Raw genomic sequence first — 21,029 nt, forward strand, 5'->3', positions numbered from 1 at the left:
CTTGTTGCAGATCGGCTGTGGAGAGGAGGAATCGCTTACCTCCTCCTCCTGGCATTCCTGCAGGGTTGGTGGGGGATCTGAACCGGCCGTCCAGTATCCCGGTAGGCCTGGTGCAGAGACCGCGGTCCCATCTACACCATCGGAGTTAGGGGTGCTGTCCCCCTGTGGTTGGGGAGAGAGATCGGTTGTCTCTTCTCTCTTTACAACACACTGCCGCTGGGGAATGGAGACCATGCTCTCCTCTCCCTGCAAAACATACTGCCGCTGGGGAGCAGGACCAACTGTCCCTACTCCCTGAAACTCCGGCTGCCGTTGGGGATCTGGGCAGACTGCCCAGCATCCCTGTAGGGCCGGTGGAGAGATCTCGGTCCCATCTCCACCTGCCATATGGGTTTCCCCCAGGACCAGTCTATGAGGTCCCCTACCTCTGTAGCTGGTACTGAAGCAGGGCATACTTCAGTCGGGTCTTCCCAGAACACCTCCACAATATCCTTCCAGCTGAAGGGCTCTGGACCTGGGTCTGACACTCTGCTCTCTCGCTGAGCCCTCTCAATGGAGTGGAAGAGATCTCGGTAGTCCTGCTCCAGTTCCCACTCCAGGGTTGCTAGGTGAGCCAGGTCTTTCTCTACCTCATGGGGGTCATCCCAATCCAGCCTAGCCTCCCTCTCATAGAAGATATTCTGAAGTCTGGACTGTGCAGGGCTCCCGAAGTCAGGCTCTGCAAAGGACTCCCATAACAAGCCCGGACCATAAAACTCCTCTCCCTCTGGCTTGTCATGCTCAGCTGCCCATGGGGAATGTTGAATGACATGCCACCTTAGGGCCTGGTAAGCGTCCTCTAGCCAAAGCTGCTTACATACCAGGCTCTGGAGCACTGTTACCCAGTCATCCAGTGGCTGCTCTCCCAAGAGACCCATCCGCTTCGCCACCCGCTTCTGTAGCTGCTGCTCATAACTGGGGAGACTCTCACCTCGCCGCCGCTGGGCATTTTCCAGGGCATCATACCAGACTTCCTTTCTGTCTGCATCCCTGTAGTCTGCGGCTGCCTCCTCCTCCTCGTCATAGAACGCTGTCCGAAGACTAGCCGATTCCATCCTGCTGTAGCCAGGGGCGCTGTACGAATACTAGCGTTGCCCTCAATATACTCCACGAACTGTGTCTCCGAGCCGCTTCTCCTCACACTAGGACGCCATCCCACTGCTTGCAACCAAATGTAATGGATCTCCTGGCACCCCGACTGGGTACCTCCGTTGATAGATGCTCCTAGTGCTTTCCGAGGACTCCAAGCACTCCACTTGACACCGTACACACTGCAGACCCCACAAACCGCCGAAGCTTGGTTGAGGTCTCACCATCTCCTACCCACCCTGGACCTACGACAAGGCTCCAGGCTCCAGTGGGTGAACCTCTCCTAAAACCAGAGAGCCGGAACAGCTCTTAAAAGAGCAAGTAGTTATAGCCAGGGGAGTATAGCAATCCCCCAGTGTCGATCAGTTACCCAAACACCAGCCTCAACATGATGAAGGATAAAACAGGCACGCTTTATTGAGGGCTACCCGCCCGTATTTATGCAGGTCCCCATCTGATGGACATGCCCCTAGGGGACCAGAAGGAAGACTGTGACACAGGACAGATACGTAGCAACTCAGGATACACAGACACAACACATCCCCACAATGCATCATGGTTTCCTCCTCTCTGCCCTGGAGACACCCGAGGAGCAATTCAATTATCTCTCAGGACAAAGGGAAATCGCCAATACACATGTGGAGACAACAGGACAGAAATCACCACCGAAACACACAATGTCACACCCCCACAGCAAACACAGACATTTAACATATTCCCAGATAGCTCAAGTCTGAGTGCATATCATTAGGTGAATAGCACTCAGAATACACGAATACAATACAATTAGCTATCTGGGTACCCTCACATAACATAAAATCCAATTCCAAAGACAGATTTAAGCTGTGCGGCCGGTCTGTCTTCTCCTTTAAAGTTAGTATGGGCCATAATCCTGAGGCAAGAGGCTGGTAAACAGGACTCTCCAAAACCCAGTGGCGAGGTTGGTTTCGCCACAGTCAGTGTACATGCAAAATAAGTTTCCACCAAGGAAAGTTGGCAAGGAAGAAAGCCCCAGGGGGACCAGGCTTCAAGGAGAAGGTCACATTTCAGTCCACCAGTTTGGAGCCAAGCTGAATCCTGCAGGAAAACCCTCAGCATGGGGTATCCGCCCTTGCCCAGGATCAATGAGACCGCCCAGACATGTTGGCACCTACCTTTCATAAGGAATTATGAATCGCCTGGCCATCGCAGGTGCAAACCGGATACATATTTGTGTCCCGGTGGCCACGAAGTACATGCCCATGGTCTTTGTTTAATGGGACAAGGTCAGGGGAGGAAGATATCCATATCTCCCCATAGAAACCACATAACGGGACCAGGTTTGGACTAGAAACATAGAATGTGTCGGCAGATAAGAACCATTTGGCCCATCTAGTCTGCCCAATATATCTAATCTACTTGTAGCCGGAACCCAGGCAGGTCCATTGGTCCCAGAACCATCTCCCTGTGACCCTCTGGTCAAGAGCTATGAACCCTAAAGGGTTTTGTGGGTCATTTGCTGCCAGCCCAGAAGAGGGGGAGTGGACCCCTCCCTGAGGCTGGGAGGGGAGGGGCCGGCTACAGGTGTAAAGTCTGGTGCCAGCAAGCAGGCGGGTCTTTCTCTGAAGAAGGGTCACATCTTACAAATGTGTTTAGAGGGACCCAGGAAATAGCTGAGATCACGGCCCTTCATGTGGACTCCAGCAAAGAACATCTCACAACAAAAAGGAACTTCCATCATACCCGGTAACTGACTTGTACACTGCTTAACCCTGTTGTAAACATATAACCTGTATCTGTAACCTCAGACCACTGTATATATTCTCTGTGTATATTGTGTTAAATCTAGTGTGCCCCTACGGCGATTAAATCTATAATTTAATCTTGTGCTATCTTGTATCTCGATCACGAATCCCCACGTCCGTGTTTTGACCTAGTTATAAGCTACCGCGGGTTGGTTTCTGACCCTATATAATCCCGTTCTAGCAGACCAGGCTTATAACAAACAAGAAACTGGTGGCAGATTTCCCAGGCTGAGACCGCGCAGTTTTTTTTACTGCGGCAGTGAAAAGGCTCTCTCAGCTTGTTACCTCTCTGTGCCCGCGTGGACAGGAGGTGTGGGTGTAAACTGTACCAACCTGACCTTGCGTGCTCCTCTGGAGGGCGTAACTTCACGTTTTTGGTAAACTCGTGACCATACCACGTCTCGGGAGCTCGACGTAGTTGACGTCAAGCGGGCACGAGGTGTGGTATTCACCACACCTCTGAAACCCGCACTTAGGATGGTGATGATACCTGCAATCCCCTCATCCATCAACACAGAAAAAGGAGGGTTAAGAGAGTGAACTTCAAAGTTATAAAGAGCTGGAAACAACATATTGTGTTGCAGCACAAAAAGAGCAATGCAGTACAGTTGTAACAGCGGCTACTGTTTTGTTTTATAAATCCAATAGTTCCAAGGTTGTTTTCTTTTAAATGACCAGGGTTTAGAATAGGTCATGATGTTATATTTTGAAATAGGTAGAAATGAACTAAACTGGAACAACCAGGGTTGGAATGTGTTATAAGGGTACTGTACACCGTGGTTTTGTCCCCTTTAAATCTGTCCCTTTTTATTGCCTTTTATATTCTGTGTAAACACCTGTGAATTGGTGTACTGATCACCTATATGCAGGTATAATTAAATTGAACAATTCAAAACTGTGTGAATATTAAATAAATAAAAAAGGATGATTAAGGGCCAGGCCTGATGCTCAGTTTCAAGTTAACACTCATAGCTATATTATTGCTCTACCCTGTCTGTTGGTGTACTCATCACTTATATGCTGGTTTAATTAAATTGAACGGTCCCAAAAAAATAAAATTCCAACCATGTTTATATAGAATAAACAAAAGCAGATGTTTGGGGCCTGAGACTCAATTCCACTTTATCTCTCTCAGGTAAATTGCTGCCCTACCCTGTTTATTGGTCTAGTACTGATCACCTATATGCTGGTTTAATTAAATTCAATCACTGATATACAGTACAGACCAAAAGTTTGGACACACCTTCTCATTCAAAGAGTTTTCTTTATTTTCATGACTATGAAAATTGTAGATTCACACTGAAGGCATCAAAACTATGAATTAACACATGTGGAATTATATACATAACAAACAAGTGTAAAACAACTGAAAATATGTCATATTCTAGGTTCTTCAAAGTAGCCACCTTTTGCTTTGATTACTGCTTTACACACTCTTGGCATTCTCTTGATGAGCTTCAAGAGGTAGACCCCTGAAATTGTTTTCACTTCACAGGTGTGCCCTGTCGGGTTTAATAAGTGGGATTTCTTGCCTTATAAATGGGGTTGGGACCATCAGTTGCGTTGAGGAGAAGTCAGGTGGATACACAGCTGATAGTCCTACTGAATAGACTGTTAGAATTTGTATTATGGCAAGAAAAAAGCAGCTAAGTAAAGAAAAACGAGTGGCCATCATTACTTTAAGAAATGAAGGTCAGTCAGTCAGCCGAAAAATTGGGAAAACTTTGAAAGTAAGGGCTATTTGACCATGAAGGAGAGTGATGGGGTGCTGCGCCAGATGACCTGGCCTCCACAGTCACCGGACCCAAACCCAATCGAGATGGTTTGGGGTGAGCTGGACCGCAGAGTGAAGGCAAAAGGGCCAACAAGTGCTAAGCATCTCTGGGAACTCCTTCAAGACTGTTGGAAGACCATTTCAGCGGACTACCTCTTGAAGCTCATCAAGAGAATGCCAAGAGTGTGCAAAGCAGTAATCAAAGCAAAAGGTGGCTACTTTGAAGAACCTAGAATATGACATATTTTCAGTTGTTTCACACTTGTTTGTTATGTATATAATTCCACATGTGTTAATTCATAGTTTTGATGCCTTCATAGTCATGAAAATAAAGAAAACTCTTTGAATGAGAAGGTGTGTCCAAACTTTTGGTCTGTACTGTAATATATATATATATATATATATATATATATATATATACATATACATATACACACACACACACACACACATACATACACACACACAGTCCTGATCAAAAGTTTAAGGCGACTTGAAAAATGGCAAAATCATATTTTACAAGGTTCCAAGTAGAGCTTCAACATGCAACAAGAAGAAATGAGAGTGAGACAAAACATTTTTTGAGCATTCAATTAATTGAAAATAACAATTAAACTGAAACAGGCTGTTTTTCAGCTGATCCAAATTTTAGGACCACATGCCTTTAAAAGGCCAAATCTGTGCAAAGATGTGGATTCATTGTCATTTTCTGTCAGGTTAGTCACACGTTGTGATGGCAAAGGCAAAAAAACTCTCCCTTTTTGAACGTGGTCGGGTTGTTGAACTGCTTAAGCAGGGTCTCTCACAGCGCGCCATAAGACAGTGATTTGGAATTTCTTAAATGATCCTGAGGGTTATGGAACAAAAAATTCAAGTGGAAGACCCCAAAAAATGTCATCAGCACTGAGCTGGAGGATCCAATTGGCTGTCCGTCAAGACACTGGACGATCCTCAACCCAAATGAAGGCCCTTACTGGTGCTGACTGCAGCCCCATAACCATCAGACGGCATCTGAGACTGAAGGGCTTCAAAAACAAAAAACTTCTTCAAAGACCTCGACTCCTTGAACGCCACAGAACTGCTCGTTTGGACATTACAAGAGAGCACCAAACATGGGTCATTCAAAGGTGGAAGAAAGTTTTATTCTCTGATGAGAAAAAATGTAACCTTGATGGTCCGGATGGTTTCCAATGTTACTGGCATGACAAGCAGATCCCACCTGAGATGTTTTCTATGTGCCACAGTGGAGGGAGCGCCATAATGGTCTGGGGTGCTTTTTCCTTCAGTGGAACAATGGAGCTGCAGGAAGTGCAGGGGCATCAAACGGCCGGTGGCTATGTCCAGATTTTGCAGAGAGCATTCCTCATGACTGATGGCCCTTGTCTGTGTGGAAACGACTGGGTTTTTCAACAGGACAACGCTACAGTACACAATGCCCGCAGGACAAGGGACTTCTTCCCATTTCTTCTTGTTGCATGTTGAAGCTCTACTTGTAACCTTGTTAAGGTCCAGCCATGCTAAATATGATTTTTTGCAATTTTTCAAGTGGTCTTAAACTTTTGATCAGGACTGTATAATATATATATATATATATATATATATATATATATATATATATACACACACACATACATACATACACACACATACACAGTCAGGTCCATAAATATTGGGACATCAACACAATTGTAACATTTTTGGCTCTATACACCACCACAATGTATTTGAAATGAAACAAACAAGATGTGCTTTAACTGTAGACTGTCAGTTTAAATTTGAGTGTATTTACATCCAAATCAGGTGAACGGCATAGTAATTACAACAGTTTGCATATGTGCCTCCCACTTGTTAAGGGGCCAAAAGTAATGGGACAATTGGCTTCTCAGCTGTTCCATGGCCAGGTGTGTGTTATTCCCTCATTATCCCAATTACAATGAGCAGATAAGAGGTTCGGAGTTAATTTCAAGTGTGCTATTTGCATTTGGAATCTGTTGCTGTCAACTCTCAAGATGAGATCCAAAGAGCTGTCACGATCAGTGAAGCAAGCCATCATTAGGCTGAAAAAACTAAACAAACCCATCAGAGAGATAGCAAAAACATTAAGCGTGGCCAAAACAACTGTTTGTACCATTCTTAAAAAGAAGGACCGCATTGGTGAGCTCAGCAACACCAAAAGACCAAGAAGACAGTGGAAAACAACTGTGGTGGATGACCGAAGAATTCTTTCCCTGGTGAAGAAAACACCCTTCACAACAGTTAGCCAGATCAAGAACACTCTCCAGGAGGTAGGTGTATGTGCGTCAAAGTCAACAATTAAGAGAAGATTTCACCAGAGTGAATACAGAGGGTTCACCACAAGATGTAAACCATTGGTGAGCCTCAAAAACAGGAAGGCCAGATTAGAGTTTGACAAATGACATCTAAAAAAGACTTCACAGTTCTAGAATAACATCCTATGGATAGATGAGACCAAGCTCAACTTGTACCAGAGTGATGGGAAGAGAAGAGACTCGAGAAGGAAAGGAACTGCTCATGATCCAAAGAATATCACCTCATCAGTGAAGCATGGTGGTGGTAGTGTCATGGCGTGGGCATGTATGGCTGACAATGGAACTGGTTCTCTTGTATTTATTGATGATGTGACTGCTGACAAAAGTAGCAGGATGAATTCTGAAGTGTTTCGGGCAATAATATCTGCTCATATTCAGCCAAATGCTTCAGAACTCATTGGACGGCGCTTCACAGTGCAAATGGACAATGACCCAAAGCATACTGCAAAAGCAACCAAAGAGTTTTTTTAAGGGAAAGAAGTTGAATGTTATGCAATGGGCAAGTCAATCACCTGACCTGAATCCGATTGAGCATGCATTTCACTTGCTGAAGACAAAACTGAAAGGAAAATGCCCCAAGAACAAGCAGGAACTAAATACAGTTACAGTAGAGGCCTGGCAGAGCATCACCAGGGATGAAACCCAGCGTCTGGTGATGTCAATGCGTTCCAGACTTCAGGCTGTAATTGACTGCAAAGGATTTGCAACCAAGTATTATAAAGTTAAAGTTTGATTTATGATTATTATTATGTCCTATTACTTTTGGTCCCTTAACAAGTGGGAGGCACATATGCAAACTGTTGGAATTCCTACACCGTTCAACTGATTTGGATGTAAATACCCTCAAATTAAAGCTGACAATCTGCAATTTAAGCATATCCTGTTAGTTTCATTTCAAATCCATTGTGGTGGTGCATAGAGCCAAAAATGTTAGAATTGTGTTGATGTCCCAATATTTATGGACCTGACTGTATGTATATATATATATATATATATATATATATATATATATATATGCGTTTGACCTGACGCAGAGTTCTCATTAGTATTCTATATGCTGTAATAGATTGATGGTAAAACACGTGACGTACAGTTTTCACTTATTCCACCCCCCACACACCCAAAAAAAAGGATTTGTGTGAAAATGGGGGTAAAATAAAAATATTTCCTTGCAGGTAGCTGCTTTTGAGGTCTGCAGCAGCTGCAGTTCTGCTAGCAGGCGCAGCCAGCGTCAGCTCCTCTCTTCTCACTCCGTGGCTGACATCTTTCCTTGTCCCTATTCTACACACACAATTCTTCTTCTTTTTAATTCTAGCCTTTCTCTTCACTGTCCCTGGCAGCTGACAAGCTTGATTGATTTCTGACTGTCCCTGACTCCCTAAGATCATTTTCTTGGCAGGAAATTGCTACATCCATCATCCCTCATTCACAGCCCAGGACAGAATGATGTTCGGCTAGCACTGATTGGCTTATTCAGGCTGTCTATCAGCCTGGGAGGCAATCAGGGCAAGCCCTCTCCCCACTTCCTCTCAGGGTCATGTGAGAACCCTTCTGGTTCCTCCCTAATGCCTTTTCCCCCCGCTGATGTGCAGTAAAATGACTCTACATGTCGTTTAAGTGGATTTGTCCAAAAAATAGCAAGGTATGGACTGAACCCGGTTTGGTCCGAACTTTTTCACTCAATTAGATCAATACATATATTGTCATACCAGTTCCATGGGAATGCCATATGCATATTTTCCTGAGAAACAATGGTTCAGATTATATAAAAAATTTGAGGGATATGGATGTACAGTACGCCACTTATACACCTCTATAGGAACTCTATTACTACTTCATACAAAACAGAGCTGCATTAGGACTTAACCATATGTGGGATTTGCAACATGATAAACCTGCCATAACTTTATGTACACAATTTCCATGTTATGTCACAACTATGTTGATTTTGTACTGACATTTATGATTGAAATTACATATTTGGTAGTTCCCCTTCAGTTTGATATCAATCCAACATTGTTCATAGGTTAACAATTGCAATCAGAAATAAAAAATATTGTTATTGTATCCCATAAACTTACCGAGAAACTGAAGCACACTGCTGAAACCACTGTATATCCAGTTGAATAGAAAAGACATGTTGAATGCTTAGAAGCTCTGTATGGAAGCAAGTAAGATCTTATGAGTTGTCTAATATACTGATTCCAGACAGGAAATAATTTAGACATGAAGAATTAGATGAATAACAACAATATTTTTTTTGCTGGGCAAAAAATACTTTATTCTGTGTTATCAGATTAGGCTACTTTCACACTTGCGACAGAGTGATCCGGCAAACAGTTCCATCGCCAGAAATGCCGGCCGGAGCCGGCAAAACGTATGCCAACTGAAGGCATTTGTAAGACTGATCAGGATCCTGATCAGTCTTAAAAATGCCTGATCAGTCATAAAAATGCATTGAAATGCCGGATCTGTCTTTCAGGTGTCATCCGGCAAAACGGATCCGGCATTTATTTTTTTCACCTTTTTTTCGGTCTTTTTTTTTACATATTTTTTTTGTAAATGCATGCGTTTGTATATGCATGCATTTGTATATCTTATGCACAAAAAAAACAGCTATAATATATATTGCTAAAATGAATACTTATATATTTTTAAAAAATTATGAAAGCAAAAAGGAATAAAAATGTCTGCATGTTTAATATTTTACACAGACAAAGTTCACTGTACTATTGCTCAAACAAAGAAATATATTTTTTATTTTATAAATGAAAAAGGAGAAACAAAATGTGTGTACGTGTGTGTACGTAGTCTACTATACTATTGTTGAACTAGTAACTATGGCTATAACCTTTTTATTTTGTATCTTCTTTATTTCATGATTTATTATTATTATTATTTTTACTTTTTAGTTTATTTGTTAAATAAAAAAAAAACATGAATAAACCCCTTCCTGCCACAGTCAGGGCAGCAAAGAGTTAGTTCACACACTGCAGGCTCACAGTTAACTTTACAGCCATCAGGGAACACTCTCTCACATCAAGAAGAGTGTGCCCCTGCTGACTTTTTAACTTTACAGAGCGATGAATAGTTGTAAGGGTACTTTCACACTAGCGTTATTCTTTTCCAGTATTGAAATCCGGTAAAGGGTCTCAATACCGGGAAAAAAGCATCAGTGTTGTCCTAATGCATTCTGAATGGAAAGCAATCCGTTCAGTATGCATCAGGATGTCTTTTGTTCCGCCCCTTGTGTGGTAGAGATGTATTAATGCCGGATCCGGTACCAAGGGTTTTGGAAATTGCCGCATCGCCAGATCCAGTCTTCTGGTCTGTGCATGCGCCGGGATATAGGAGGAGCTAGTTTCTCTTTTGATATTTGAATACCGGATCCGTTATTTCGGGTGATACCGGATGAGACGGATCTGGTATATCACCGGATCTGTCTAACGGATCCGGAAAAAAAAGCTATCAGTTTACGGTTTGCCGGATCCGGCAGGCAGTCTCGTTGCCGGAACTGCCTGCCGGATTCTAACAACACTAGTGTGAAAGTACCCTAATACCCTGTTACAGTGAAGCCATGCAGAAAGTCCACTTAGGCTGGTCCCCGGGATACTTATTGTGATGCAACTGTCTAAAGACAATGTGGTCACAGAGATCTGCAGCGCCACAGGGTGACGACAGATCTTATGAAACCAAAAACAAGCCTCAATATGCAAAGCTATAAGTCTGGGCAAAATATTGGAAACCAATAGAAACCTACAGTGTTGTTGATTAACAAAAAACAAAAAAATGCCCAAAAGAATCAAAAATATAGTTCATTTTATTATAATAAATACATAACATATAATATACATAAAAATAAAGATAACAGAGAAAGAACCAGCAGAAATGCACATGCCATAATCCACTGGCCTATGCCGCTGTCACCTACCAAGAGATGTAAAACATGTTAGGCACACAGGTTGTACATACATAAATAATCCAGTCACAGAAAATAATATCAATGATAATATGGCTCAATATATAACATAAAATTATCATCTAAATACAGTTGCAAGAAAAAGTATGTGAACCCTTTGGAATGATATGGATTTCTGCACAAATTGGTCATAAAATGTGATCTGATCTTCATCTAAGTCACAACAATAGACAATCACAGTCTGCTTAAACTAATAACACACAAAGAATTAAATGTTACCATGTTTTTATTGAACACGCCATGTAAACATTCACAGTGCAGGTGGAAAAAGTATGTGAACCCTTGGATTTAATAACTGGTTGAACCTCCTTTGGCAGCAATAACTTCAACCAAACGATTCCTGTAGTTGCAGATCAGACGTGCACAACAGTCAGGAGTAATTCTTGACCATTCCTCTTTACAGAACTGTTTCAGTTCAGCAATATTCTTGGGATGTCTGGTGTGAATCGCTTTCTTGAGGTCATGCCACAGCATCTCAATCGGGTTGAGGTCAGGACTCTGACTGGGCCACTCCAGAAGGCGTATTTTCTTCTGTTTAAGCCATTCTGTTAAATTACTTCTATGCTTTGGGTCGTTGTCCTGTTACAACACCCATCTTCTGTTGAGCTTCAGCTGGTGGACAAATGGCCTTAAGTTCTCCTGCAAAATGTCTTGATAAACTTGGGAATTCATTTTTCCTTTGATGATAGCAATCCGTCCAGGCCCCGACACAGCAAAGCAGCCCCAAACCATGATGCCCCCACCACCATACTTCACAGTTGGGATGAAGTTTTGATGTTGGTGTGCTGTGCCTCTTTTTCTCCACACATAGTGTTGTGTGTTTCTTCTAAACAACTCAACTTTGGTTTCATCTGTCCACAGAATATTTTGCCAGTACTGCTGTGGAACATCCAGGTGCTCTTGTGCAAACTGTAAACGTGCAGCAATGTTTTTTTTTTACAGCAGTGGCTTCCTCTGTGGTATCCTCCAATTAAATCCATTCTTGTTTATAGTTTTACGTATTGTAGATTCGCTAACAGGGATGTTAGCATATGCCAGAGACTATTGTAAGTCTTTAGCTGACACTCTAGGATTCTTCTTCACCTCACTGAGCAGTCTGCGCTGTGCTCTTACAGTCATCTTTACAGAACGGCCACTCCTAGGGAGAGTAGCAGCAGTGCTGAACTTTCTCCATTTATAGACAATTGTCTTACCATGGACTGATAAACAGCAAGGCTTTTAGAGATACTTTTATAACCCTTTCCAGCTTTATGCAAGTCAACAATTCTTAATCGTAGGTCTTCTGAGACCTCTTTTGTGCGAGGCATCATTCACATCAGGCAATGCTTCTTGTGAAAAGCAAACCCAGAACTGGTGTGTATTTTTTATATGCCAGGGCAGCTGTAACCAACACCTCCAATCTCATCTCAGTGATTAGACTCCAGTTGGCTGACACCTCACTCCAATTAGCTCTTTGAGATGTCATTAGTCTAGGGGGTTCACATACTTTTTCTACCTGCACTGTGAATGTTTACATGGTGTGTTAAAAAAAAACCATGGTAACATTTAATTCTTTGTGTGTTATTAGTTTAAGCAGACTGTGATTGTCTATTGTTGTGACTTAGATGAAGATCAGATCACATTTTATGACCAATTTCTGCAGAAATCCATATAATTCCAAAGGGTTCACATACTTTTTCTTGCAACTGTAAAGAACAGTCCCAGAGGGAGCAAAACTCTAAAGTAAGGCCCCTTTCACACGGGCGAGTATTCCGCGCGGGTGCAATGCGTGATGTGAACGCATTGCACCCGCACTGAATCCGGACCCATTCATTTCTATGGGGCTGTGCACATGAGCGGTGATTTTCACGCATCACTTGTGTGTTGCGTGAAAATCGCAGAATGCTCCTCTTTGTGCGTTTTTCACGTAACGCAGGCCCCATAGAAATGAATGGGGTTGCGTGAAAATCGCAAGCATCCGCAAGCAAGTGCGGAGGCGGTGCGATTTTCACGCACGGTTGCTAGGTGACGATCGGGATGGGGACCCGATCATTATTATTTCCCCTTATAACATGGTTATAAGGGAAAATAATAGCATTCTGAATACAGAATGCATAGTAAAATAGGGCTGGAGGGGTTAAAATAAATAAATAAATAAACTCACCTTAATCCACTTGTTCGCGCAGCCGGCATCTCTTCTGTCTTCATCTGTGAGCAATAGGACCTTTGATGACGTCACTACGCTCATCACATGATCCATTACCATGGTGATGGATCATGTGATGAACCATGTGATGAACGCAGTGACGTCATCAAAGGTCCTCTTGCTCACAGATGAAGACAGAAGAGATGCCGGCTGAGCGAACAAGTGGATTAAGGTGAGTTAAATTATATATATTTTTTTTTAACCCCTCCAGCCCTATTTTACTATGCATTCTGTATTCAGAATGCTAATATTTTCCCTTATAACCATGTTATAAGGGGAAATAATACAATTTACACTACAACTAACCCAAACCTGAACTTCTGTGAAGAAGTTCGGGTCTGGGTACCACAGTCGGTTTTTTATCACGCGCGTGCAAAACACATTGCACCCGCACGATAAAAACTGAACATCGGAAAGCAATCGCAGTCAAAACTGACTGCAATTGTGTACCTACTCGCGCGGGTTTGCCGCAATGCATCCGGACACGCTCGTCTGCAAGGGGCCTGAGACCTATCACTCACCAGTGATAGAGATGATAGAAACAATAGCCAAAGACAGAGATTCAGTAGAGGCTAAGTTTAGAGACAAGAGAGAGGATTAAATCTCTCAAAGAATAGCAGTGCAAAACCCTATGGTTAAAGGGTGAACTGAGCTAAATAGAAAATCATAATCAAATCAATGTATACCGCAAGACATGATGGGGGGTGAAAAAAGCAGCACAGGTCAGAATAGGAACCTCGACGCGCATTTCGCCTCAGCTTCGCCAGCAGATCTTAGCCTACTTTCATACTAGCGTTTTCAATTCCGCTATTGAGATCCGTTATAGGATCTCAATAGCGGAAGAAAACGCTTCAGTTTTGTCCCCATTCATTGTCAACGGAGACAAAACTGAACTGAACGAAACGGAGTGCACCAAAAGGCATTCCGTTCCATTTGGTTGCGTCCCCATAGCGGACAGAAAAACTATGCAAGCAGCGTTTTTCTGTCCACTATGTGGTGCGGAGCAAGACGGATCTGCCCAGACACCAGGGCCGGACTGGGGATAAAAACCAGCCCTGGAAAAAGTTGCATACCAGCCCCACAGATTTGCATAATTATTTACTTGTTTATAAAAGGTGAAAGCATTCATTTTAAAACACGTGTGTAAACACGAATATGAACTTTGCCCCACGATAGCTCTTTTGTAGAACCACCATTGTTCATATTATCACAGTGTTTTTCCAATCAGGATGTCTCCAACTGTTGCAAAACTACAACTCTCAGCATGCTCAGACAGTGTTTTACCCGCCCCTTTTTTGTTGGCCACCTATTTAATGATTGTTGCATGCAACATTTTACTTGACCAGCTATTTTAGATATTCTACGGCAGTCCTGTTACAATGCCCCCTCCCCCCAATGAGCCTTTCGACCAAATAATAAAAATATTTATAAAATCTCACCCATATGCTGCAAAAAATAATAAAAATCTGCAATGTAAAATCGATAATAAAGATCAACTACAAACAAACATATTTCACATGAAAACTTACAATTACTTGGCTTGGCCCTTGGGGATCTCAGACACCACTTCAACACTTTGGCCGGGGGCTCGGCGGAGCTGATGTTATGTTTTATCCTAATGAGAAAGATTTCATAATAAGGATTTGGAGAATGGGCAGAGGGATAGCAGAGCAGAGAGAGGCCGGTGCTGCTACTACGGGGTCATACCATGGGGGAGTAATAACTTACCCCTTTGTAATGCCCCCAGTTGAGCTAATGTTCCCATAATGTGCCAATATAAAATACCCCTTCTCAGTGCCCCCATAGATGATCCCATAGTGCTCCCCCCCTTCCCCAAAGTGCCCACCATAATGTGTCCCAGTATAAAATGCCCCTATGCAGAGCACCCTTATTTAAAATACCCCTTCCTTTTAGCCTCAGTAGATGCCCCTATAGTGCCACCCAATAATCTGCCAGTAATAAGTGCCCCCATAGATGCCCCCCAATCATGTGCCAGTAAGATGTGCCCCCATAGATGCCCCCCAATCATGTGCCAGTAATAAGAGCCCCCCCCCACCATCATGTGCCAGCAGCCAGAGCTCCCCATATCATGTGCCAGTAGCCAGAGTGCCCCCCTATCATGTGCCAGTATCCCCCCTTATTATGTGCCAGTAGTCCCCGTTATGTGCCAGTAGCCCCCCTTATGTGCCAGTAGACGTCCCTTATGTACCAGTAGCCCCCCTTATGTGCCAGTAGCCTTCTTATCATGTGCCAGTAGCCCCCTTATGTGCCAATAGACCCCCCATGTGCCAGTAGCCCCCCTTATGTGCCAGTAGCCCCCCTTATGTGCCAGTAGCCCCCCTTATGTGCCAGTAGACCCCCTTATGTGCCAGTAGACCCCCTTATCATGTGCCAATAGCCCCCCATGTGCCAGCAGCCCCCATCATGTGCCAGTAGTCATCCTTATGTGCCAGTAGCCCCCATCATGTGCGGGTAGCCCCCATCATGTGCGGGTAGCCCCCCTTATGTGCCAGTAGTCGTCCTTATGTGCCAGTAGTCCCCCCTTATGTTCCAATAGCCCCCTTATGTGCCAGTAGCCCCCCCTTATCATGTTCCAGTAGCCCCCCCATCATGATCCAGTATTGTACCTACTAAATATAAAAAAAAACACTTATACTTTCCTCCAGCGATGCGATGCAGGCCTCTTCCGGCCTGTGTCCCTCGCTATACTGCTCAGGCGGCGCGATGACGTCATCACGCCGCCTGCACCAGCCTCTGATAGTCTGCCGGCCTAGTGCTGGCAGCCTATCAGAGGAACAGGAGGGGACACACCTCTCCCTCCCCTGCCGTACAATAGACATCTGTATCGCCGTCCTGAGGACGGCGATACAGATAACTATGGAGATGAGCGCTTCCACAATGGAAGCGCTCATCTCCTGCTGTGCCCTGCACCCGGCCGCCCCCACTTGTCACCAGGGCCGCGGCCTTGCGGCACTCGGGCCTGCCGGCCGAACTGGAAATTTCCCGGTATCCCGGCAGGCCGGTCCGGCCCTGCCTGACACACAATGTAAGTCAAAGGGGTCGGATCCGACACAATTGAAAACGGATCCGTCCCCCATTGACTTTCAATGGTGTTCAAGACGGATCCGTCATGGCTATAGAAGATATATTACAACCGAATCCATTCATGATTGATGCATGCAGTTGTATTATTGTAACAGAAGCGTTTTTGCACATCCATGACGGATCCACAAAAAAACGATAATTAAAAGTAGCCTTTACTTAACGAGACACTTTTAGGACGGGTTCAAATAAGCGCTTACCGCCACCACGCATATAGTTGTGCGGTAAAATGATGCAAAAGGTTAAGATTTTCAAAACGAGTGTATAGTTGTTCTAGTAAAATAGATGCTGTAAGAAATGTATGGAATTCTCTAATTTTATTTTAAACTATTATTGGACAGTTGCTATTCTATGGTGTGTGATAGAGAAATTAAATTGTGAAACAGATATAGAAATAATTTCTGAGTGAAAGTATTTGGAGGGGTTTGCATCACTTTTTCAAACCAGGGCAATGTATTTTCTGCTGGTGTGCCATATTACTCAAAATGTACATGTCACAGCAAGAGGCACAGCCTATTCCATATCTGTGTGTTTATTACTGAAATTGCGTGCAGATTTAATAAACACATCACATGAAATAAAGCTATCTAACGTTATCCCCTATTACATTTTGTATAGTGCAACATGACACGTCAACAATATATGAACACAAGACCATGAATTAAAGATTTAGAATTTAAGTTGAATTTCGGCAGCTGTATTGCGGCACAGTTACAAAGAGTAAATTTTGATTTGCCACAGATGTCACTCAATTTACACTGAAGTTTTTTTTCACAGCATGTGGAATCTTATCCACTGGTACTGTAAAATGCTGCGGAATTGCTGCATGATAATTCACAGTGTATTCACAATGTATCTGTCTTGTGGGAACATATCCTCAAAGGGGTTCTATACCTCCTATGGGAGGGTGCTTGAGCAATAGAATCGTAGCCTGCTAGTTCCTGCAAAGGAGTGTTGTATCTGTTTGTTTGCCCTTATATCGTCCCTGTCCCTGATTATGGTTTTGAATTATCTCCTGGTGCTTTGCACAGGTGTCTCTTGAACTCCATGGGTCCACTGTCAATCATACGGAGACTACTCCAGGAGGTAGTTGCCTGGTGGTTCCACCGCAGTGAAGCCCAGATGCCTGTGCAGGGGTTTAGGGGGGAAAACCAGAGGAGTGCCAGGATAACACCCTTATAAGTAGCCCAAAGTCAAATCGGTTGTTTTACCCAGGGGTTTCATATCCACTGCCATAACAATTTACTTGTGTAAATGGGTCTTAAAGGTCCTATTACATGGGCAGATTTGGTGTACCATCGCTCCCCTCTTGCTTGCTTGATAGTCCCTGAGATATCAATGACACAGAGGATGACTGGTGTACCAAACAGACTATCCCCACCCAGAGTGTTCTGAAAACCTTACTGGCATAAAAATAAAAAGCATTTGTTAGGATTAGAGAACTGGATTTTCACATGAAAGGTATGGTTATATTTTGGGGCACCTACCCTACATTGTAGTATGCTTACGTAGATCTATATAGCTTTTATACTAGCCATTTAACTATTGCAAATGTAAAAACTTCACAGCAAAGGACAATAATGTCTGAAACATCCATTCCACATGTCAGCAGTTTCACTGGTTGCAAAACCACAATCCCAAAGTGCCTTTAGCTCCCTGTCAAAAAACAAGAAACATATTGATGTCGCAGGGAGAGTCAGGTTACAACTTACTACTGGCATCTATTCAGATGATTCACAATGAGAACATCATACCATCATTTGTTAGGACTGAGTCATACCTGAACATCTATGCACCAATGACAATTTAGAATTTCCAGGGTGGTATTTCACAAGCATTCCTAGAATACTTTTTCATGTAGTTTAAAGAGCAATATAATTCCTCTGGACCACATGGTGTATGTACAGTCACTGAATGCAACATTGTATCATATACATTGTACTTTGTGGAGTGGGACATTCCCACCATACATGATTTTTCAATGTGGTTTTAATGTTGCCTTGTATCTAGAATTTGATCTGCAATAGAAAATGGGCCCTGATCCTGTTATGAGAGGATGTCCAACTGATACCACCAAGGTATAAATAGAACCGCTTGTATGTGTCTTGTCCTTTTACATGGGAAGATATTTTGCCCAGTAATAAGCACCTCGTGAACTGTAGTATAAATATTAGTAATATGATTGTTCTTCCCAATACAGTTCTCATTTATTGCCAGCACATCCTCTGTTTACACGTTCTCAATCATCTGCCTGTGTAAATGGCTCCTTACAATTATTAGCATGAAAAAGCCCCTGCAAGGCCTTCATTTTACTATGCCTTAATGAAGGTAACGTTTTAATGATATCCTTGGAGACTGTTTACTTTTTCTGAATTTTCCTTTAACATAATAAATAAGCAACAGTTAAAAACGGTAAAGGCTTCTGTCGCAGATTCCGATAAAAAGGCACATTTGACTGGTAAAATTACCAACTCCCTGATGGAAATCTGAGGGACCCCATTATAGTTAATGGCGTTCTCCAGGAATTGCTCATTTGTATCACATAATGGATCCAATACTGCAATTTTTGTTCTTCATTTTATTGTTCCTAGTAGAGAGGAGCGAATTTCTCAAAAATGTATTTCGTCCGTTTCACCAAATTTTCCAAAAAAGTTTCGATATCAATTTATTTGCGGTGAATCACACCAAAAAACTGCTATTTCCTGGCTGCAGAGAGCCTGTATAGTGGTATAGAACACTGTGCTTTGCAGTAACACACATAGGGAGTCTGCTGTGGTAGTGAAACAATACTGTGAGTCAGTATGACACGCACATGACAGATGTCGCTCTTAGAATCAATGCATACTTCACTTATTTGGGCAGTAACGGGGCCAAAACTGACTAAATAACTCGTGTGAACTCAGCCTTACAGGTCGATGTTAGCGCCAGGTATAAAGAACCATGCAGAGGCCCAAGATCCTACTGTAGCGTGAAAAAGCGCACTCCTTTTACACCGTCGTCAGCTGATTCTACATACATGTGTACAGAACCTGTTCTATTAAACACTTATATAAGTAAAGCCCCCCTGACAGAGTGGAGAGGGTGTCAGCAGTATGTTTGTGTTGACGTTACTGATTATTTTGCCCTTCCGCGGATCCTTCAGAACAATATCCCCCCAAAAAACGTATCCTGTCTGTGGAGCATCCGCCTTCACTCAGCATTTGGTCAGTAATTGGTCAGCATTTGGTCAGTAATCCAATCAGTATTGCTAAAGCCAAAAAAACAGGAGTGGATCCAAAACAGAGATGACACATGAATAGAATATTTGCATGTCTTCTGTGTTTTGTACCCACTCCTGCTTTTGGCTACCAAATCATAAGCCAATTCTGATGGGACCATACAGGCCTTACAGCTGCTACACAGACAGGATCCGTTGTGCATCTCATTTTTCCTTCCTTCTGACAGATAAGAAGGGTCAACTAAATGTCGCCCAATAGTCGCCCAGTAACATAGTGTTGAGTTAGCAGCAGCAGCATGAGGAGACCACAGAGTGGCAAGGTGACATATGTAGTGTGGAGGTGGAAGCAGCATGAGGAGGCCACAGAGTGGCCCAGTTACATAATCTTGAGTTAGTAGCAGAATGAGGAGGCCACATAGTGGTCCAGTGACATAGTGTTGATTTAGCAGCAGCATGAGGAGGCCACAATTTGGCAAGGTGACATAGTGTGGAGGTGGCAGCAGCAGCATGTGGAGACCACAGAGTGGCAAGGTGACAGTGTGGAGGTGGCAGCAGCATCAGGAGACCACAGAGAGACCCTGTGACAGAGTGGGGAGGTGGGTGGCAAAAACAGTACCCGCTGACGATGGTGGGTGTAAGAAGGAGGACTTGGCATCAGATATGTGGCATCAGGCATGTGGCAGCATCAGAATAGTAGCTGAGGCAGGTAGCCAGAAGAAACCGGTCTCTTTTGTCAAGGTTTGGGTGAGGCAGCATGGATGATCTAATCTGATGTATCAGGCACTGGTGGGTGGAAATCCTGGCTGATCCACGCCTGATTCATCTTGACAAAAGGTCAGTCTCTCCACATTCTGCCCAGTAGTCCAGCAGAACTTCAATGTCGGGTGGCAGGGTAGTAGTGAAGCTTCTATATTATTCGTCAAAAAGTGACACATCAAACTTATTGGGAATTTCACAAGAAAAACAATGGTGTGCTTGGTTTTAACGTAATTTTATTCTTTCATGAGTTATTTACAAGTTTCCTACCACTTATAAAATGTGTTCAATGTGCTGCCCATTGTGTTGGATTGTCAATGCAACCCTCTTCTCCCACTCTTCACACACTGATAGCAACACCGCAGGAGAAATGCTAGCACAGGCTTCCAGTATCCGTAGTTTCAGGTGCTGCACATCTCGTATCTTCACAGCATAGACGATTGCTTTCAGATGATACGAGATGTGCAGCACCTGAAACTACGGATACTGGAAGCCTGTGCTAGCATTTCTTCTGCAGTGTTGCTATCAGTGTGTGAAGAGTGGGAGAAGAGGGTTGCATTGACAATCCAACACAATGGGCAGCACATTGAACACATTTTATAAGTGGTCAGAAACTTGTAAATAACTCATGAAAGAATAAAGTTACGTTAAAACCAAGCACACCATTGTTTTTCTTGTGAAATTCCCAATAAGTTTGATGTGTCACATGACCCTCTTCCTAGATAAATTGAGATATAGAATTTAGATAGATGGGGTAAATGGCTGTATAGATAA

At 43.3% G+C, this 21,029-nt stretch overlaps 1 protein-coding gene across 1 annotated transcript in view; it reads right to left on the reverse strand.

Annotated features, from left to right (window-relative positions):
• Positions 1–21,029, reverse strand: part of SAR1B (secretion associated Ras related GTPase 1B) — a 157,212-nt gene that overhangs the window by 92,052 nt on the left and 44,131 nt on the right. Inside the window, exon 2 of the mRNA XM_040442568.1 lies at positions 9,098–9,173. Within this exon, the coding sequence (XP_040298502.1) occupies positions 9,098–9,155 (58 nt within the window). The 5' untranslated portion in view covers positions 9,156–9,173. The remainder of the gene's footprint in view (positions 1–9,097; positions 9,174–21,029) is intronic.

This window comes from Bufo bufo, chromosome 1 (assembly GCF_905171765.1).
Source record: "Bufo bufo chromosome 1, aBufBuf1.1, whole genome shotgun sequence".
Taxonomy (NCBI): domain Eukaryota; kingdom Metazoa; phylum Chordata; class Amphibia; order Anura; family Bufonidae; genus Bufo; species Bufo bufo.